The sequence below is a fragment of the Pygoscelis adeliae genome, unplaced genomic scaffold, assembly GCF_000699105.1.
Source record: "Pygoscelis adeliae isolate BGI_AS28 unplaced genomic scaffold, ASM69910v1 Scaffold99, whole genome shotgun sequence".
Lineage (NCBI taxonomy): Eukaryota > Metazoa > Chordata > Aves > Sphenisciformes > Spheniscidae > Pygoscelis > Pygoscelis adeliae.
In genome coordinates, this window is record NW_008825493.1 from 1042567 (window position 1) to 1062580 (window position 20014).

Consider the following 20014-nt stretch of genomic DNA (forward strand, 5'->3'; position numbering starts at 1 on the left):
CGGCGGCGCCTCTGATCTCCACCGTTTGGAGAGGCCTCTGGGTGCAGCCTGTTGGCAGCGCCCGGAAAGTTTGCATGTGCAAAGGCGGTAGGGTCGCGGTTTACCGCTGGGGCAGTATCTTTGCTTCATTCTGAGTGACTTGACCTGCTGCACCTTCTGCACGTCCTTTCGCATCACCCCCTTGGGTGAGGTCTTCCCCCCATTCGAGTCGCCTTGGCCAGCTGTTGCAGCTAGCCACGTGCATTTGCTAACTGTATTGTTACCTGTTTCATTGTACTTGCTGAGGACTGAGAAGCATTCAAGCTTTTCTTAGCCCTCACAAAAATTACGGCAGCGTAGTGAGCTGTTTAGCAGTGAATGTAAAATCATTGTCGGGGCTGGAAGGGAGCTCAGGAGGTTTTTAGTCTAACCTGCTGACAGTGCGGCCAGCTCTGAGGTCAGACCAGGTTGTTCAGGGCTTTGTCTGGTTTGGCCTTGGGAGCCTCCAAGGGCAGAGGCTGCACAGTGACTCTGGGCCCCTGTTCCAGTGTCTGACTGTCCTAAGGCTGAACATTTTTTCCTTATGTCAAACTCCTGGCATGCACCTCAGTAAACATGGCATGGCTCTGTTTTTTCAGTAACCTTCTCATAGGTATTGGAAAGCTGCTGCCAGGTCCCCCCTAAGCCTCCTCTTTTCCAGACTAAACAAGCCCAGTTACCTCAATCCTCCTCACAGGGCAAGTGCTCCAGCCCCTATATTTTTGTGTACCACTGCTGTACTCACTCATTTATAAACATCACTGTTGTTCTGGGGACCCAAAACTGAATTTATTATTGCAGATGTGGTCTACTTTGAGTGCTGGAGAAAGGACGATAACTGCTTCCCTTGATCTCCTGACCATGCTTCTGTTGATACAGCCCAGGCTGCTGTCAGCCAGGAGCCTGCTGGCTCCTTTTTTACCTTTTTGCCCCCTAGGACTCCCAGGTCCTTTGCCTGGCTGGGGAGCAGCTCTGCTGAAGTCACGGCCTCTACCCTTGCAAGAGGTTATTCCATCCCAGGTGTGGGACTTTGCATCTCTCCTTTATGAATTTCATCAGGTTCTTTGTTAGCCTGTCCCTCTGACTGGCAGAGGGACGCCCTTGAGCATTATCAACTGCTCCCTTCAGTTCAGTTTTATTTGCAAACTTAAGAAAGGTGCACTCATCCCCTCTTACAGGTCACTGGTAAAGATATTAAACAGGGCAAGTCCTCAAATAGACTCTTGAGGAACTCTACTTGTAACTGGTCTTCTGGTAGAGTGCAAACCATTAACCACGACTCTTTCAGCCTGATGATCCAGTCAGGTTTTTGCCCATCTGATAGCCCTGCCATCCATGCCATAACATCCCAGCTTGGATAGAAGCGTGCCACAGGAGATTGTGTTGAAAGCCTTGCTAGAGTTAAAGTATACAACACCCACTGCTATCTCTTCGTTCACGGATCTAGCTTTTTTTTTTTATCATAGAAAGAGTGGTGGTTTGATTTGTTGTTGCTTGCCCGCCTTTGGTGTATTTTAGAATACTTTAAAAGTTAGATGAGAGCATGACAAATAATTAGGTGTTGTTGGTTAGGGTTGGCTAGTTTGAGTGATGGTGGTTGCTAGTATAATTTTGGTCTTTATGACTGTATAATGTAATGATATAATTATGTAGTATGTATTACATTATGAACATACATGTTATGAGACATTATTTGAACTGATAAGACACTTAAAACTTTTTCCCACCACTGGAAAGGGGGCAGCTGGGCTTTGTAGTCAGGCACATTAACAGTACAACATGGTGGCATGAGCATCTTTCTGAAGAGAATGTCCAGTTCCTCAAGAAGACAACTGCGGAGGAATACAAAGCTCAGACAGCCAGCAAGCTGTGCCCTCTGAAAGATGAGCCATGGCCATTGAATGAGTGGAAACCAGGTGAGAAAGTATCTCTTCTGAAATACCACGCTCATGCTGGAATTGTTGTTGTTGTGTTGTCGTATTCAGTAACATCAGGATTGTGTCTTGTATTTTCCTTTTTGTTTTTACCTCAGTTATCCAACACATCTCCTAGTAAATCAGTAAATGTAATACATCAGTTCTCTAAAAAGCATTTAGGTGTTAATAACGTTTTAAGAACTTAGGTTTTAGTCCAAATCAGTGCTTGGCCAGTCCCATTGCTGCAAAATGACAAAATAATAAACTATGAATTAATCAGAAAAGACTCCCTAGAATAAAGTATATGAACTTGAAAATGTTCTTGTAAATACTGCTAGACTCTGAAGAAAAACTGTAGTATGTAACACATCCCACTTCTATTCAGTGATTCATAAAATCATAGAATATCTTAAGTTGGAAGGGACCCATAAGGATCATCGAGTCCAACTCCCTGCTCCTCACAGGACTGCCTAAAACTAAACCATATGACTAAGAGCATCATCCAGATGCCCCTTGAACTCTGACAGGCTTGGTGCCATAATCACTTCCCTGGGGACCCTGTCCCAGTGACCGACCACCCTCTCAGTGAAGAACCTTTTCCTAATGTCCGAAGTCTTACGCACTAGAACACAACATAAAGGTTTTGAGTCTTCCAAAGGGTCACATCATTTGACAGCAAGCAACAGAGTCTGCAAATCCATGACAAGATCCTTGGGTATGACAGTGGAAACTGGAGCAAAGAGCATTTTTCAAACTTTAAAGCATTTATTCTTCATCTTAAGTGTTCTGTTTTTCACACCACGGACTGTCAGAATCCAGACTTGACAGGTTGCCTTTGCTCTACAGTTATAGTGACAAAAATATGCAGAGGTCGGGGTGGGAGGAACCTACTGCAGTAAACTTTTCAGTAGTTAGTTTGGCTCTAGTGAAACTAACTACATTAGTGTTGTATTTTCTAAAAAAGAAAATGTCTGAAGTGTTGGTTGTTCTGAACTTAATGGAGAGCTGTTTTGCGTGTTCTGTCAAACACAACTGGAACAAATAGAACTTTACTGCTAACAGAATTAAAAACAGTGAACAGGTTATTCCCAGACTACCCGCAGGGAGTCAGTGATGTTTTGTCTCCTCCCCCAACTCCTTAGGAAAGGTCTGAGTTAATGGGACTTTGCAAGTTGTGAGATGGGCTCTTTCAAATATCAAGTGTGGAGTTGCATCCATGTTCTGTTTTGATCTACAGATTCCGTCAGAGTTGGTGTTGTTGCAGTAAAACTGGGAATGATGCCAATATGGACCAAGTCAGGAAAAAAACATGCTGTCACACTGCTTAAGGTGAAATAAATCATAATTAATTTAATCTCCTATACTGTATTCAGATCGTTAACCAGAAGTTTCAGGCAAAAAGTGAAACTTATCACTTGTACAGAGTAGGAAATCCCTAACGAAAGGAAAGATTTCTTTCAGCCCTGCATAGTACACTGTGCCTATTCTCTGTTTATATTCTAAACTTTCTAGGAGCGGTCTGCCTTCTGCCTCAGTTATTCAAGTGCTGCAGAACTGTGCATAGTATTACCTAGGTGAGGGGAGATGGGAGGCAACATAAACTACCCCACTTCACTTTTTTTTTTTTTTTGCTACCTGCAGGCGCTTTGGTAGCAAGCCTTTGTAGCCCTGAAGCTGCTTCTTCATATTCTCTGGCAGATACTACTGTGATGAAGCTGTTCCACTGAGCTGTTGCTGCCATATGATCAACCGGGGCTGTGAAGGACATGGGGTTTACAGGGCAAAGAGGCAGGAGTCTAAAACGTGGGCTCTTACTGTATGCTTGGCCACTGCATTCAGTAGGGATTTTGCACATCTTGCAGGCAAAAGATAGCTATAAAAGTTTATTCAATTTCTAGAGCATTTATGAAAATACAGTTTGCATTCTACTAATATTCTTTTCTAAGATAAGCCTTTAATTGATTGGAAAAAGAATGTCTATGGTAAAAAGGTAGCACGCTCCCCTACTTGTAGGCTGTATCTCCTGTTATGTAGATACAAATGAAAACAGAGACTGACTTTGTTTCACTTGTTTTGATAATATCTTATGATGGTCTCAAAGCGTACACATCTGTTTATCCTCAAATAAACACTGTTCTTCTTTTCTTAAGGTGCAAGATTGCCATGTTTTAAGATACATTTCAAAGGAAGAGTCAGGTGGAAAAACATCTAAGCTACTTGTTGGAGGCAAAAACGCATCTCCTTTTTCTGTAAGTGAACCACTTTGGGGGTTTTTGTTACAATAGTTGTTTCTGTTGTGGTTACAGTACAAAAGTAGCACAGGTAGACTTCTCTAAAAGATTAATTGGCAGACATGCATGCTTTGGAACTGACCTTTTGTCACATCCACCCTTGCTTATTTCCTAATGCTAGTGTTGATTCTTGGTTAAGAGAATAGCAAGAAGAACTTTTTGAAAGTTTTGCCTCCTGATTCTCGAGGAAAGCTGTGGGTTTAGGAACTTGCTTTGATGTGCAGTGTCCCATGCTGATGAAAGGGTCTGAAGGGTCATCAACAATGTACAAACGTGTGTGTTCGCCATGTCTGTGGAGATGCAATACAAGACCAGGACTGCAAGTAACACGCATTAGTGGGCTGTTGTAAACTTATCCAGCTTCATCGGTTGTTTAGAAGACTTTGTTCTCTAGCTTACTCTTCCATACTATTTTATTAGCTTTAGTTGCAATTTTTCCACAGGTCTGTTGAGATTGCTTAATTTGCATATAGTTTCATTGATGAATAAGTTTAAGACTTAAATTTTCAGGAAGATAGCTTCATGATTATAGCTCATCAACAGCGATATCAAAACCACTCGCTTGTTTAGACACCCCAAATGCCTGATGCAGAATTCCCAGCAGCCTTCAGTGGCTGAGGTTGTCTAGCAGAGCTGTCATTCCTGAGGAGGAAAATTGAATTATAGATCAAGGCAGGAATAAAGCTTTCCCTCAGAGGATTGCAGTTTCTATGATCCATTATTTCTATAAAATATCACTTTTCACTTCTTGCAGTATCCTGACACTCATTTGTTTGATTTAGGCAAGTAAAAAAAAAATAGGACTCGTGATTACTAAGCAGATTATCTCAGTTTGTGATTGTGGCTTTTTGAGGACATGTGTTTCCCTTTTCCAAACAGAAGGTTGTCGCAGAGCCTCAAAATTAATCTGTGTACTTGTTTTTGCTTTAGTGGAGGTGAGGGAAGAAGCTTTTTCCATTTGATAAATCTATTGGCTTTTATAGTATATTCTACTGATTTTGAACAGGCTTACATTTTAAGGTGTCTTTCTTCTATTCGGTGGGTTTATGCCACATTTCACCATCGTTGCTTGTACTTTTCAGGTGTCTATCCTGTCACTTTAGTCCGTTCCCCCTTTCCAGGTGTGACATTTTTCCTGGAGAAATGACAGCTGTGTTTTTTCTTTCCTGTTACCTTGGTTTAAGACATGCAAGAATCATGTGAATAATAATTTTCAAGTTGTATTATGCACATTAGACTCCTTACAGTTGATCTTTTCATAAAAACGATGTTATCAGTGATTCAATATGTCGTCAGAGTAAAAATGTGCAGGAAGCAAGGAGGTATATAGAAAATTCCTCTTTAAACAGCTCTTGAGAGAACTAAGAAAACTTCTTCAAAGCCAAACTACCTAAAAAGTCAACTCAAGGATGTTTTAGTAGTTTGAGTTATGTTAAAGACTCTCTTGGACATAACTTTTTCCAATTTAGCTCCTATTAATTTGGTTGAACTTAGACTCATTTTAATAAAGAAATTTAATTAAATATCCTTAGACCAATCTGTGGTGAGGACCTGGCCTGAGACTGAGCTCTGTGGTGGTGGTGGTGGTGTTGTTATCACCACCATTGTGTAATTTCTAAGAAAGAATTTGTCATGCCGATTCTGAACAATTTTACTTGTTAAGGTACTAACAAACGATGTCATTCTGTGGTTTAGCTGCAGGTTTGAATCATTGCTTTCCTTTGTTTATCAGTCTTTTTGTGTGTTTCTTTTCTCTCTGAAGTGTCTGAAAGTGAGAATTCAAAGAAAGCTGAATGGTACCGTATTGTATTAGCATAAGCCGTTTATCTTCTGTAATTCCTCATCGGAACATCTGTTTTCCTCAGATTCCTCACAGCAACTGATTTTTAATGAATTTAATCTAATTATTGCCTCAGTAATTTTACTAACAAAGAGTTTCATGTATTTCTTTTGAGTGTCAAATTGCTTAAATGATAAGGGGTATTGTATTTTTAGCAAGATTTTTTTTTTCCTTTTTAGCTTGATGTATGTCAGTCTATTTTTTTTTTCCTTTTTAGCTTGATGTATGTCAGTCTATTATAAGTGAGCAGATTTTTCATGATTTCTTTAAATGCAAAATTATTCTCAAAAGTACAGTTCTGTTGGTGTTCTAGCAATTTTTTGTCAAAAATATTTTATATGCTTTCCTTAAGTGAGGGCATAGCGATCATTTTCCTATAACACTGGAAGATATTGTTGGTCTTTTTAAAAATAAGAACGTCTGAGAATTCACTCAATGTTCTTCTCTCCAGTATTGCTTTTTAGGAAGGCTTTGTAAAGACTGCCGTGTTCTGTTCGTAGAAATACATCTCTCTGACTTGACTGTTTGAAGAAAACTTGTTGTTGAAGTAGAACAGTGCAAGGCTGTAGTAGGATTCTTGAGATGTAAGCGATTTTTATCCTTTGACTTCACTACGCTTTTCTTCAGCTGTGGTAGCTCTTTCCAGGCACCCATGCTGAGCACAGAGCTCCCCTTGCTGTCATCTAAGGCAGCAGTTCTACATAACAGTGGAATAAAGGATTGATATGCAGGCGTTTAGTAGAAAGGGGATTTCTTTATTTTTAATTCTTGCATATGGTACTACAGTTTAATGCAGTTGTCCTCCATTGATGCCTCAAATTTTTGTGGTCTTATGGGAGATTTTGTATTTAGTTGATGACTTTTTTTTTTTTAAAGGTATTTGGACTGTTTTGTACTATGAACTCAAGTTAACAAATCACTCAAAAAAACTTTTTAACTCTCAAAGACTTTGTATCCACACTTTCTCCTCAAGTAAGGACGGATTCATAAAGTTAAAATTTCTGGTTAGTGTCTAAGTCAGAGATCCTCATCGTCTTGCTCCCTCATTCTTCACAAAACTTCCTCTGTTCTCCTAACACTTTTTATCAGATTTTTAAAAACAAAAGGAAGGGCAACATGCAGATTTTCAAAATAAACTAAGTAATGATTTTAAAGTTGTTCACATTATTTTGTCTTAAAATACACAGAATTATTTTTGAGAGAGAGAGAACTGCACAGAATTTTTGAGAAGTGAACCTCGGAGATGTGATTATCCAAGTGTGACAGTATTGTCAGATGCTTAAATTGCTTTCTAGGAGAATTCATTTGAAGAAAAATCAGCTGCATTGCTTTTTTCCTATGGCCATAGTTTTCCTGCATCACTGCTTCCATTGCTTGGTATCATCTCAGTGGTCAGCGGTTCTGTGAGTCGTCTTGTTTAAAACAGTTGAGAACAATTTTAAGTACTTTTGACTTTGTCAGACTCCTCTAAAAAGAAGAACCCTTCTAAAGGGTCAGTAGTGGTTTGACACTGAGTGTACTTGGTATCTCTTAAAAATACATGAATCATAAACTTGTTGTTCTTCATTTTTCTTTTTTGTCCAGAGACTCTAGATTCTTTTCTGTGGGAAGTTAGGCATTTCTAGAAGTTTCTGCAAGACCAGGCTTTTATTTCCATGGGTTTCTTAGTTAAAGCAAATAAATCATATTTATGGTGGTGTGGAACTAAGTCATTAGAAGCTTTGAAACAGAGAAAATGCTTTTAAATTACTACAAAACTCTTTGAGAGTCATGAAAAAGCAGTATTATATTTTATGTATATTCTAAATGATTGGTTCCCTTTTCTGATCTTAGACATTTTCACATATCTCTTGTTTATATCATGTAGCTGTAGGGTAACTAGTAACTAGTTGACAGAAAATAAAATGCAGACAGAGGAGTTTTAAATTAATTTTAGATAGAGTTAAAATGCTAGTCTCAAGGTAAGAGTGTAGTATGATATATCTGTTTTTCTGAGTGGTGTTGATAGTTTGTAATCACTTTCTCTGCTAGGTTGATCCTTTGGTATTTTAAGATAACTTCTTTTTTATGGCTGCTCTTTGTTACAGAAATCGGAGTCTGCAATGGAAATTTTTAAAGAAGCTGGAGTACCACGAAAGCAGAAAGTTACAACATTTAATGTAACAGATGATGCCATAATTAAACCAGGTAATCTTTTTGAGCTACTGAATATTATATGCACAGTCATTTAACATCTGCCGCTTGTAGACCTAAATCAAGTTATGACGCGTATTTCATTTTTGGTTTGTATGGAAATTGCTGAATTCTTATTTCTTTGTCGTTGAGTACAAACAAACTTTTTTCTTAAGGAAAACTAGAAAATGGGCTTTACTTTTTAGGTAATGAGAAGTAGGATTTTTCCTTTTTCCTGGATATTATGTTTCCATTGATTAGAAAATAAGTCTGGGCCAAACTAGCTAATATGAACATTGAGGTGAGAAATAAATGTAACCTTGACTCACTTGTTGGGTATAAATATGAATGCATTTACAGGAAGTTCTCTGATTATCCTTATGAGAGGGGCACCGAGAATTTTGTGGTAATGTTTTTCAGGAGCCTAAAATAGCAGTTTGAGGTTTGTTTCTTGCTGTGTTCAGAAGTAGGACTGATGGCTGTCATATATGGTGTTTTTTTTCTGGCAGCTTGCAAAATAAAATACATTAAAACATGTTATAACAAACATTCTCACTAAAAATCAGTATTAGAAGTTTGGAGATTTAGTGAAAAGTTTTATGTTTTTAAGGTTTTATTAGCTAGTGTATTTAGGTTTTCATTTTGTGCTTTTTGACAGTTATAGGTACTTTCCCCAAAATTATATAGGGTAGGAAATGCTAATGTATTATGTCTTTATTTGCCATTAGAGAAGGTTTTTGCAAGACCTTTTTAGGAGAGTGTGGTAACTGATAAAAATCAAATCTGACATGAAGAGGAAGTGTGGACTGATAAAAGGAAGCAAAAGCTCGAGATAAAGCAGAATTGCAAGTTTTCAATAAGCTGATTTTGCAGTGTGTGTATTTTGTACATAACATTCTTCATGTACATGATTTTCTGTCAGTTGACAGGCATCTTATCACAGGTGTGTATGGATCATATAAATATAACATGAAATAATATGAGGATTTTTATGCTTGAGACTTAGGAGAGGTTTACATCATTTCAGTTTGCGTTCATACAGATTTGAAAAGAGCATAAAAATGGGTGTGGACATGAAGCAATTAAAATTTAATTTTTTTAATAGACTTAAAACAGGCTGGAAACTGTTAAAGACGCAGTTGCATGGATCTTCAGATTAAAGTTTATTTATAATGAACAAAGTTATCAACTCTGTTTTTTTTTAAAGCTGCTAATAAAAGAATATTGCACTTGGATGAGAAAAAATTGCTGAAGACAAAATAAATCTTTAAATAAATTAAAACTTTGATGCTACAAGCACTTACAGAATGAGTGTAATTGCAGTCAGGTGAGTGGTGTCACTGACCGACAGTAGCACTACTTCTGCTAAAGGCTGGCGTATAGGTGATTCTTCAGTGGATGAAGCTGTACTTCTGCCACAGTCTTTAGTTTGGAAACACTGTGTCTTAACAAAGAGGAAGCATTGCAAAACTTTTTTTTTTAATTCTTAACTCCTTTTTTATAGGAAGTGTTTTGGGTTTTGGTTTTTTTAAAAAAAAAACCTCCACCTTGTGAAGTGCTAGTAGTTATAAGTGGAGCATGTTCTGTTTTCTTGCCAAGTTTGGTTATTGTGAGTCTTAACTAATTCAACATTTTTGGACTTTGTCTCTTTCGGTGTCTGAAGTGCAACATACCTGAGTAAAGCCCTGACCCTTCCTTCCTACTCATCTGAAATTGGCCTAGGAACTGAGAAATGTGCTTAAGTAGTAACTGCAAAGCATCTGTTTTAGTCAGTGAGGTTTATAAAGAACAAAAAAGAATATGTGAATAGAAACAAAGTTTTATTTCCTTTCCTGTGACTGTAATCTACCCTGGATGGTAATGACTGGATAGTGGTTTGAGGATTTCAGCACTTAGCTGAACATGATCTCTCCTCTTCTTTTGAAGGTACTCCTTTGTATGCTGCTCACTTCCGCCCGGGGCAGTTCGTGGATGTTACTGCAAAAACGTAGGTTCCTAATGATTTAACGTGTATGGTTCGTCTTTCAAATAGACTGCTTGAATTTTTTTTTTTCCCCTCTACTTTGGCTTGAACTCACGGCTCACAAAAGCTGAAATACAATTGCAAGGGTAGTGGCAGGAAATAGAAGTCCATTCAGCCATTGGGTTAAAAATATCAAATTATCTTTCTTTGCTGAGGCTTACTTTTGATTTTGAACACGGTAGGTAAACAAATAATACTATTAGGGCTATGGTTCTGGATATGTTGTCTGTTGCACATACATTATTAGCATGGAAGGGCTTGACAAACAGCTTGAGAAAGAGGTGCTCAAGTTTAGCACAGGTGAAGACGTCTATAATGCAGCATCTGTGGTATGTAGAAGTGGGGAATAAATGCTGAAAGGCATCAATTCCCAGAAAGACTGCTCAATTTTGATTTGGTGAAGAGATGCAAAGAGAGATGTATCATGTGGACCGAAAGAAAAGCAAAAAGATAATGTTTAGCCGAACAACGGAGCTGTCAAATTCCTTTTTTGTTTTCTCTCATATTCCAGCTCATCTCTTCTGCCAGCAATGGCTAATGATCTTTTACTTTAACGTGGGAGCAATGATTTCCTCTCAGACCACTGCAAATGCCAAATTAGAGCTCAGCTGGTAGAGGGTGTCAAAAGAAAAACTGGCATCTTGCAAAGACTGGTCATGCCTCTTCTATTACGTCCATGATTTCCACTGCCCAGGAGAACTCCTATCTCCATATTTCAGTGAAGTGTATTTTTATTGTGTTGTGATACCAAGATAACGTTTTCCATTTGATGTTTAATTTTTTGTGTAATGGAGATTATACCCAACTGGCCTTGTTGAAATATCATCCATTGTAATTGTCTCACATATGTGTAATACTTATAAATGTCTAATATTATTCACAGGGCTTTGTACATATGGAGAAACCAACCATATCAGTACAGCCAAGTAGTTGGTTCTAATATAGCTACACCTGACTACACCTATGAGGGTACCCTATTGAGAACAGGAGGTCGAGGAGTTGACTGGAATTAGTGTTTTCCTATGTCAAACTTACTTATGTAAGACTTAGATCTGGTATATTACTCATTCTGCTTCTAAATTGCATTCGGTGAGCAGCCTACAAGAGACAATAGCTTGTTTGCAAAGCAAAGCAGTGTCATTATGAATGCAGTCAGTCATTGTGTAGATTAAGTGTCATGCTTTGTTAATGCAGAAAAGCTTTGTTTTTCTAGAAGTATTTCAAGAACTAGGGAAGGGGTTTTTTTGGCAGTGTAAGAGATACTGGTAAGTAGCCACAGGGTATTGATTTGTATCTTGCTATATGTATTTGAAAATACTAGCAAGCTAAAAATAAACTGGGTTCTTGGTCGTGTTCAGTGAATCCATCCTACCTTTAATTCAGTATTTCTAATCTATTTTCTCCCGATATTTGTATGATCCCATTTCAGAAATTAGCTTTTTGTTCGTACTGCTGATTTTGGTAGTGTATTACATGTAATCCTACTGTACAAGTGCCTGATACAAAAGGAGAAGAAAAAATTCTTAAGCTAAAGGGAAAGATCAGATTTTTTTTTATCATGGGTTTTCTATCAATACGATTCTCTAATCACCCCAGTCTTTTTATATCTGGGCGTTTTTTAACCTTTTTCTGTGACTTACTTTCTGATTTCTACTTTTAATGTTTCTTTCTTAATTTCCACTTTTCTGGAATGCTGCATTTATCGTACTGCCTTAACTTGGGCAGTATTCTTGGGCAAGAATTAAATTATTTTACTACATTTCAGTTTTTCTTTGGGTCTTTTACTTTATTCCATGCAATTTCATCCAGTGTTGCTTAGTCTCATACTTGGGTTTGGTTTTTCATTATTTTTCAGAATACTGTATCCATCGTTCTTAGTTACTGTACCTGTAAGTACAGATTTCACAATGTCACAAAAATATCCAAGAATTGCTTCAGTGAAGGGCAAAAAAAGTTATCTTGGGAATTATTATAGCATTGAGCTATAGCACTTGGACTGTGCTGGGGGGGCAAAACGAGAACATACTTCATGTTGTACTTGTGTTCTGATCCCCCCTCAAGAGGAGCCAGCTTCTCCCTATTGAACAAAGAGGGAACTTGGGGAGGTTTGGTCCACAGGCTGAAACGAGCCTTTGTACATTAGTCTCTAAAGTCCCATTTTCAGAAGTGATGTAGGCACTTGAAAGATCCTAAGCTACAGGGGTATTTTGAAAAGGTACTTAAGGATATAACGCTGGGTTACAGTAGGGAGCACAGATTGACTTCCTCTCCTTCCTCCCGCAACTTCCATCTTCCTGATTCAAACCATTATGGACTTAAAAGACAGTAATTCCTAAAAACTTGCTATCACCGCTAGTAAAGTTTTTGGAAATACTTTTACATGAACATGTACTTTACATTTTTAAGATTGTCAGTAATTTTGTTTTACTGGAGCAAACACTGAAGTGTGCAATGTTTGAAATCATATAGATGATAATAGTGCTGTTAATAGCATGGCTAATTCTAATTATTCCTTTAAAAAGGAAAGAAAGAAAACTAATGTCACCTCAATGAGGAGATAATATAGTGGAATATAAAGGATATTTTAATTTTTTATCAACTTTTAATGATTCAGATGAGCAAGATATCCTTTTGTATGCTTCCTTCTACCAACATGTAAATCAAAAATACGTTCCTTAAAAATAAGCAAGCTTTTCTTAGGTATCGTAGCTTGGACAAACTACTTGCACTATGTTTCAGAGGTCTTGGTTAGCATCTTGATTTGGTTACCAAAGTATAGGGTGGTTTTTTATGACTGTCTGCTTTTAAACTTTCGTTGCAAATGTTTTTGTCGAAGTCTTTTGAAATGTTTTGATTCATTTATACCTCTGTGAAGAAAAACACTTTCCCAGAAAAGAGAAGGTTCAGTTAAAGATGTATGCATTTGTTTTTATTTGAAGTCTCGTAATTTGTTCAGCACAGCATGAGTAGCTTTTAGAGCACTGACAGTAGGCAGTGCATCTGCATGTTGTCAATCTTTAGTGCTGAATTTTTTCCTTAGTACTTATTTTCAGCAATTTAAAAGCTCAATCCTTAAGTTTTATAGCTGTCTTTAACAACAAGACTTTTCCTCAGTGTTTCAGAGGTATGTTTCAAAAATGTGTAAAGGCTTACTGCCCTTTTTGGGACAGCAGTAAATTTCAGAATTCCTGTGGGCTGATGGTCTGTTTTAGGCCCGATACGCTTTGAGTTAAAATGCATAGCACCGTCCAGAAACGCTTCTCTCACAGGCTGCACTTCTGTGACTTCTCTAAGCTGGCATCGTAGAGGCTGCTGCCCAAAGGGGAGGTGGTGCTCGCTCCCACAGAGTTCCCTTTGGCTTCCTGGCGCTGGTACTGGTGACCTGAGTTGCATGAAGGAAAAGATCAGCGTGAGATACCTGTATTCTTCACTGGGTTAGTTTTCAGCTGGATCGGTTGCACGCCCCAGCTTGCTGATCAGCTGAGTGAGCTTCTGCGCTAGTACAAAGATGACCAAAACACGGGGATGGGGAGCGGTGGGGCTGTGCCTTACAGTGGTAGCCCAATGCATACAGCATGGAGATGGAGTTGTATTATACTACCTTTTTCTGCCACTTCATGACCTGTTTCAGGAAACCTTTGGAACATCAGAAATTTTACCACTCCAAAGAAAAAGCCAATACTAGTTTTGTTTGAAATGTGTCAGAATTAAGTGGTGATTCTGGTGTGTTTAGTGGTTTATTTAAGCTTTGCTAGGTTAACAGTGTAATCTGAGCCTGAAAGTATGCTCTACAATTGTCTGAAATTATTTGACTGAAGTAGGTGGAATCCTTTTCTTCTACGGCATCTAAATAATTGTCTTTTAAATTAGCTAAGTTTGAAGAGTTAGCAGCAAACTAAATTGTTGCTTAATTAGAGTGCTTTATTCCAGTAGCTTTCTAAATGAAAGTTGGCTCATTAGGTACCGGCATTTTACTTGTATTAAACCTGGAAAATGAGGTTTTGTACAAAATTAGGTGGTTAACCTGAACAGCTGCTTTCCTGCAGGCGAGACTAGAACAACTGTGTCTAATTAAACTCTATTTTTAATTCTACAGAAAAATTATTTTCCTTTCATTTAACATTTGTGTGTCTTACTTTGCATATCATCATTGCTGCCTGTGATTCCATTCTGGGATTCAGGTAATCATGCTTCAGTGAAGCTAGGTAAAGTAAGTGACTGAATTCCATGTATGGAAGAACAGTCGCATTATACATATCAAGTCTAATAAAGATAGGTCTCGTGCATGTTTTTTTGTTCAGATACAGTGTTTAATGTTACTGTTGTCAGAACAAAAAAAATATAGTCCTTGATTCACGCCAAGACAACAGGTACAAGATGTCTTATCGATCGCAACAGTATAAGTAGGATGACAAATGTTCTACTTCAATGTAGGTTCTTGATTATCGTATCTCAGATGCTGCACACAACTGGATTCTTTCAGAGTGGAATCTAGATATTAATTCTGTTTAATTAATACATGGTTCTGGATTAAGATCTCACTTTGAAAAACCTCAGTGTTTTTTGAAAGTATCTGAAGTTGTCAGTACTATGCCTATTAAGAGATTTTGGAGTTGTAACTCTCTCCTTATGCATGTTTGAGTTTGTTATAAATTAGATTTGTCTTGTGTTTCTTTTTAAAGATTTCAGACTTCAATGAACAAGGTGTAGTGGGATGCCAGTAGTTAGGGCTTTTGGGGGGGGGAAATTGGGGATTCTTTTGATGCATTCTTAAATGAAATTGTGGTGCCAATCATCATAAGAAAAGTAAATCCCGGAGAGGTACGTGTTTGGTTGGTATCTTTTATACATATGTTGGCTAATGTGAAATTACATAGAATAATGTATATAGTATACTAAAAGTAGTGTATAAATATATAGTATACATAAAAGAGTATGTATTGCATATATGATAACTGTATGTTTTAATCTTTTGATTTGTCTAGCTCACACTAATTTAATGTTATGAAATATTTATTGGAAATGAACTCACAAGACTTTTTAAGTAATAAAAGATCCAGTATTCTTTTGGGGGATTTTTCTATTTCATTCACTTTTGCAAAATACTGGTTTAGGTTTAGTTTCAATAATTATTTTTCTTTTATTTTATTGGTGAATGTTTGCTGAATGCATTCACACCTAGTAATTTTTAAGAAGGGTGAAGAGGGCAGTGAAACAATTTGAAATTAATAAGTAATATTAATAAACTAATAGCTGATACCTGGCATCTGTGTAGTAGTCAAGAAGAATATATTCTTACAAATATTTGTTAATTTTTTTAAAAAATTTAAAAAGTTTAAGAAAACTGTAAACTGTATAAATCGTTCTCTGGTTTTCTATAGTATTTCTTGAACACCATGCATCTTAAGTTCTCTTCCTTGTTTATATAAGATGAATATTCATTTCAAAAGCACTTTGCATTTCATACAATTGGAAGAATGTAAAATCTTTGCATTAGAAATACAGGTAAATTTTGAGTCATGGAAAATTTATTCATAATATTTTTTTTTTGCGTATAGTAGAGAAATCCACCACTTGCCTGAGAACAGATCACAGTCACATCAAGGTGGACTTAGGTTGGAAAAACACTATTCTTCTATAATGATTGAGGTATATTGGCTGAGCTGCTAAGTGCCTAGTTGAACAGTCCTCCTTTCTAAATTTGATTTAAACAGTTGTTAGTAGTTCCTTACTTTATTTTAAACTTGATGTATGATTTACATAATCCTGTAGTTTTTATTCTGGTTCCAGTTTTCTTTCAGATAGAGCATGAGTCTAGGAAGAAATACTCACTGTCTGTGTAATTGTTTTTCATCTTGGCATGTGTTTAAAACATTATACATTGTTTATTCTTTTAAAGAAATCAAAAACTCCGAAATGAAATAAAACTAGAGCTTCTTCTTAATTAATAAAAACTTGTTTTTGTTTTCAATCACGATGGTGACTGAATCATGTTGAATAGAGAATTAATGTTCAAAAAGTCATAAGATAAAGTGTATTTGTAGGTGATTCAGAGATCTTCAATCAGTTCTTCACAAATAAAAAATGAAACTATTCTAAAAAATTATTGTACTACTGTGATGAAAGAACCTTGGTAGATAATAAAGCATTATACATTGTGAAGTACCCTAATTTCAGCATTGAGATATCTTTCCTTCTAGCCAGAATATTTCAGATGTTGGAGATTTCCTTTCATATTCCAGATCAACAGATGCATGAGAATTTTCAGGTTTCAGGAGCACTCAGATTTCAGAGTGCTCTTTTTCAGTCTGGCCACACATTCTATAAATTTTTTAAGGCTTCGCTATTGTGAAGTCTGAGTCTTTGTTCACTGGAAAATACGTGTATGATTGGAAAGACCAAAAAGTAGATGAGCGTAGTCTATTGCATAAATCATTAAACACTAGGAACTCTGTCTTATGATATAATCGCTTCTTTTTCAAGATATCTTATAGTATTTGATGAAGTAAAATTTTTTTAAAAATGCATCTCTTACTAGTATTAACTATTTCTTATATTTTTATATTTTATTTAAAAGTACAATTTCCAGTATTCTAAATTTTCATGTTGAAAAATGAACGATCTGAATGAAATATTGAAGTGGTTTCACAACATCAAGCATTTATGCTTCTTGATTAAAGTTGACAGTACTGTTTTCTTTTGAAATGGTAGCTTTCGATGGTTGTATGGTTTCCTCTGAGTTGCAAGTACATTTCTGCAGCTAAAGAATTAATCATGCCCCCAGTCTGCTCGCTCTGGTAACTGCACAGCTGTTATGTGACCCACTTAAAGTTGGTTTTGGAGAGTTTGCTAATTCCATCTTCCAGCTAGAGATGCCAGAAGTCTACTTGGAAAACATGGCCAATAATAGGAAGTTTTGAAGAAAAAAATAGCATTTTGGCAGGACAGATACAAGTTTTCCTATAGCTTAGTTTCTGCTACATATTGCAAAGTTACTAATCCCTCAGCAATCTGCAGATGTAGAAAAAGACAAATTTTGAGCCTCTCTTAAAGCATGAGTATCTCTCAAACTGTTTCTTTACAACTGTCACTGTTCATTACTGCAAGCTTTTAAAATAAGGTGATTCGTGAGAAACTGGTGGAACAAAGCCTTGCATTCTTTAGATTTCTGTCTTGCATTCCTGATCTCAGGTAATCCTGGTCCTCCCTCCTGCAGGTGCCTTCAGCTCCCTCTCATGGCCCTGACCCTCTCCATATCCCCGTGTTGCAGCACTGTCTGCTGGCCTGGAAAGACTGTCTTGCTGGCGGCAAGCTCTTGCACAACTGGCCAGCCGGCAAGCCAAAGAAACATATCACTACTTTAATCATGTTCTAGCGTTTCCTTAGTTAGTTGTAGGAAAGGAGCAAAAAAACCTCAGTACTTTCTAACCAATGATTTTGATCTCAAACAATTAGGTATCTTTCTTCTGTACCAAATGTAACTGGAATTGACCACTAGGTTCAGAGCAGGGAAGGGGAAAACAAAGAGGCGGACACCATGGTTGCACAAGTCTTGTTTCCTTATGGTTCTGTGGCTTTAGGGAGTCTTTCCATTTGTGGCTGGTTTTGACCATAGTTTGACTAGCTCTAGGCAACTAGGCCAGCAATCAGAGGAGAATTATTCAAGTGGAAGAGGAAAGAATGCAGTTCTTGTGAATGTTGGTGCTTTCCCCATTTGTATGTTTTCTCTCGTTTTTAATGGTAGTGCTTTCTGATCAGGGGACTCAGCAAAATGTAGTCCATATATACAACGGGCTGTATGCATGCTCACACCCGGTTTTATTTTCCTGTGTTTGGCCGGAAGGTTCTAATGCTTGAACTAATAGGACCATGATATCGCAAAGTGCATTAGTAGAGAAAAAGATTTCTGTAAATTGGAGGAAGAGGATCATCTTATTAGATTAATTAAATAATCAGTGCAGCCATAAACCCTGTGGTCAGACTTTTCCTATTGGAAACAGACAATGTTGGTTTGAGACACATTTTAATCGGCTTTTCTTTTGTGCAGTGGTGAGGCAGTTTTTCCTATTGAGTCTGTCCCTGCAGTAAACAGAGAACTCCAAAGCCAGTAATACTATCATGTGCCTCAAAGATTAAGGCATGGGCACTGACGATACATCTTAGTTGTTATTCTGGTTTAGACCTTATTTGTCAGATGAGTACAGATCAAAAGAGTTAAGTGTTTTTACTACACATAAAACTGTTTTCACGAGATGAGCCTATTGTAGTTTGGAAAAGAAATATTCCTTGGCTTATTTTTATGCTAGTCTAAGCAGACATCTCTTCCCTCTTGATGCTTAGGGCCTTTCATTAAGTTTTGGTATGTGTTGTTATACAGTTGCTTTTTATTTGGGTTTTTGGGGGTTGGGGAGTTTTTTTGGTGTCCAATCTTGGTGAAAGCTTCATTACACTACCATGTATTGAGACCATCACAGCAAGGAGCATTTTGTGTTAGCCTTTTCGCCTATTTGACTCATTTCTAGTGCTTCTTATTCTCCAAAGCAACATTTAAGTATTGCACTAGAATATGTTTATGGTATAAAATAACAGATTTTTTTAAAAAAATATTTGCTGAGTTTTGCTAAAGGTAAAAAGATCATGAGCCTGACTGAAATTATTGTTTCTTGCTAGAAACTCTATTTTAAGTCTGACTAACCCAGGTTTGTTTCTTTATTATTTTTCTTTTCAGAATTGGTAAAGGATTTCAAGGTGTCATGAAAAGGTGGGGATTTAAAGGCCAGCCTGCTACCCACGGCCAGACAAAAACTCACAGACGTCCTGGAGCAATATCTACCAATGTGAGGATTCTTACTACTTCTTATTTCTTGATGTAAACTTTCTTCGGTATTTTTAGAACTGCTTACTAAAAATGAACAGTTGCACAATAGCTAGCTGTTACCATCTACTCTGAGGTAGCAAAGAATCCCAGCTGTTTCAAAGGAAGTTCAGAAAACTTTATAATGAGCAATGCAGATAGCTGTTCTCTTATGTATCGATTTCTGAATATTCTATATTGCTGGTAAGTAAGCAAACATTTTAACTCAACAAGTTGTGGTATTTTGTAGTATAGCTGAGAGAAATAGTCCAATGTTTCAAAGAGAGTTCTAAGGATCTTTTATCACAGCATTTATAGATTGGAAAGGATTTACTTGTTATTTTATACTGCACATATTGTACTGTTCTTCGGAACCCTAGTTGCTTTTGTCACCTTGCCTGGCTTGTGGAGCTGCTTTATGAACTCTTTCATTCCCAAAATAGCTTGTTCGCTTCTTAGCATTTTTAAGCAGAGTAAAGAGTAATATTTTTAAGTTTCAAACTCTAAACAATATTAGTTTAAAAGCTCTTTGGAACAGATGCATTTAAAACTGTCCTTATAAAGTTTGCACAACATTTAGGCTGAACTAAGAGGGATTTTTGCAAACTAGGTTTGTTATACAGAATTAAGACCAACTGAGTCACAGTACTGAACCTGAATTGTCTGTAATTTTCCTGGAGAAATTAAAATAAAAATTAAAAAAAGATTAATAATGCTTAAGAGAATAGTAAAAGCAAAAAGGCATCGGGCAACAAAGTTAGCGTAATTGAGACTGTAAAAGCGTATAGTACTGATTTACAGTCCTTCATTTCAACTGGAAAATGAATTCTACACCTGGCACTGTTTTGGAAATAGGTATGATGAAAAGAAAACAAGGTGAAAAGGATGCAGTAGGGGAAA

General features: G+C 37.1%; 1 protein-coding gene across 1 annotated transcript in view; it reads left to right on the top strand.

The window, feature by feature from the left end:
* MRPL3 (mitochondrial ribosomal protein L3) overlaps window positions 1-20014 on the top strand; it is a 32495-nt gene that overhangs the window by 815 nt on the left and 11666 nt on the right. The window contains exons 2-7 of the mRNA XM_009331264.1: window positions 1756-1934; window positions 3172-3263; window positions 4085-4183; window positions 8153-8252; window positions 10164-10224; window positions 18989-19097. Coding sequence (XP_009329539.1) covers window positions 1756-1934; window positions 3172-3263; window positions 4085-4183; window positions 8153-8252; window positions 10164-10224; window positions 18989-19097 — 640 coding nt within the window. The remainder of the gene's footprint in view (window positions 1-1755; window positions 1935-3171; window positions 3264-4084; window positions 4184-8152; window positions 8253-10163; window positions 10225-18988; window positions 19098-20014) is intronic.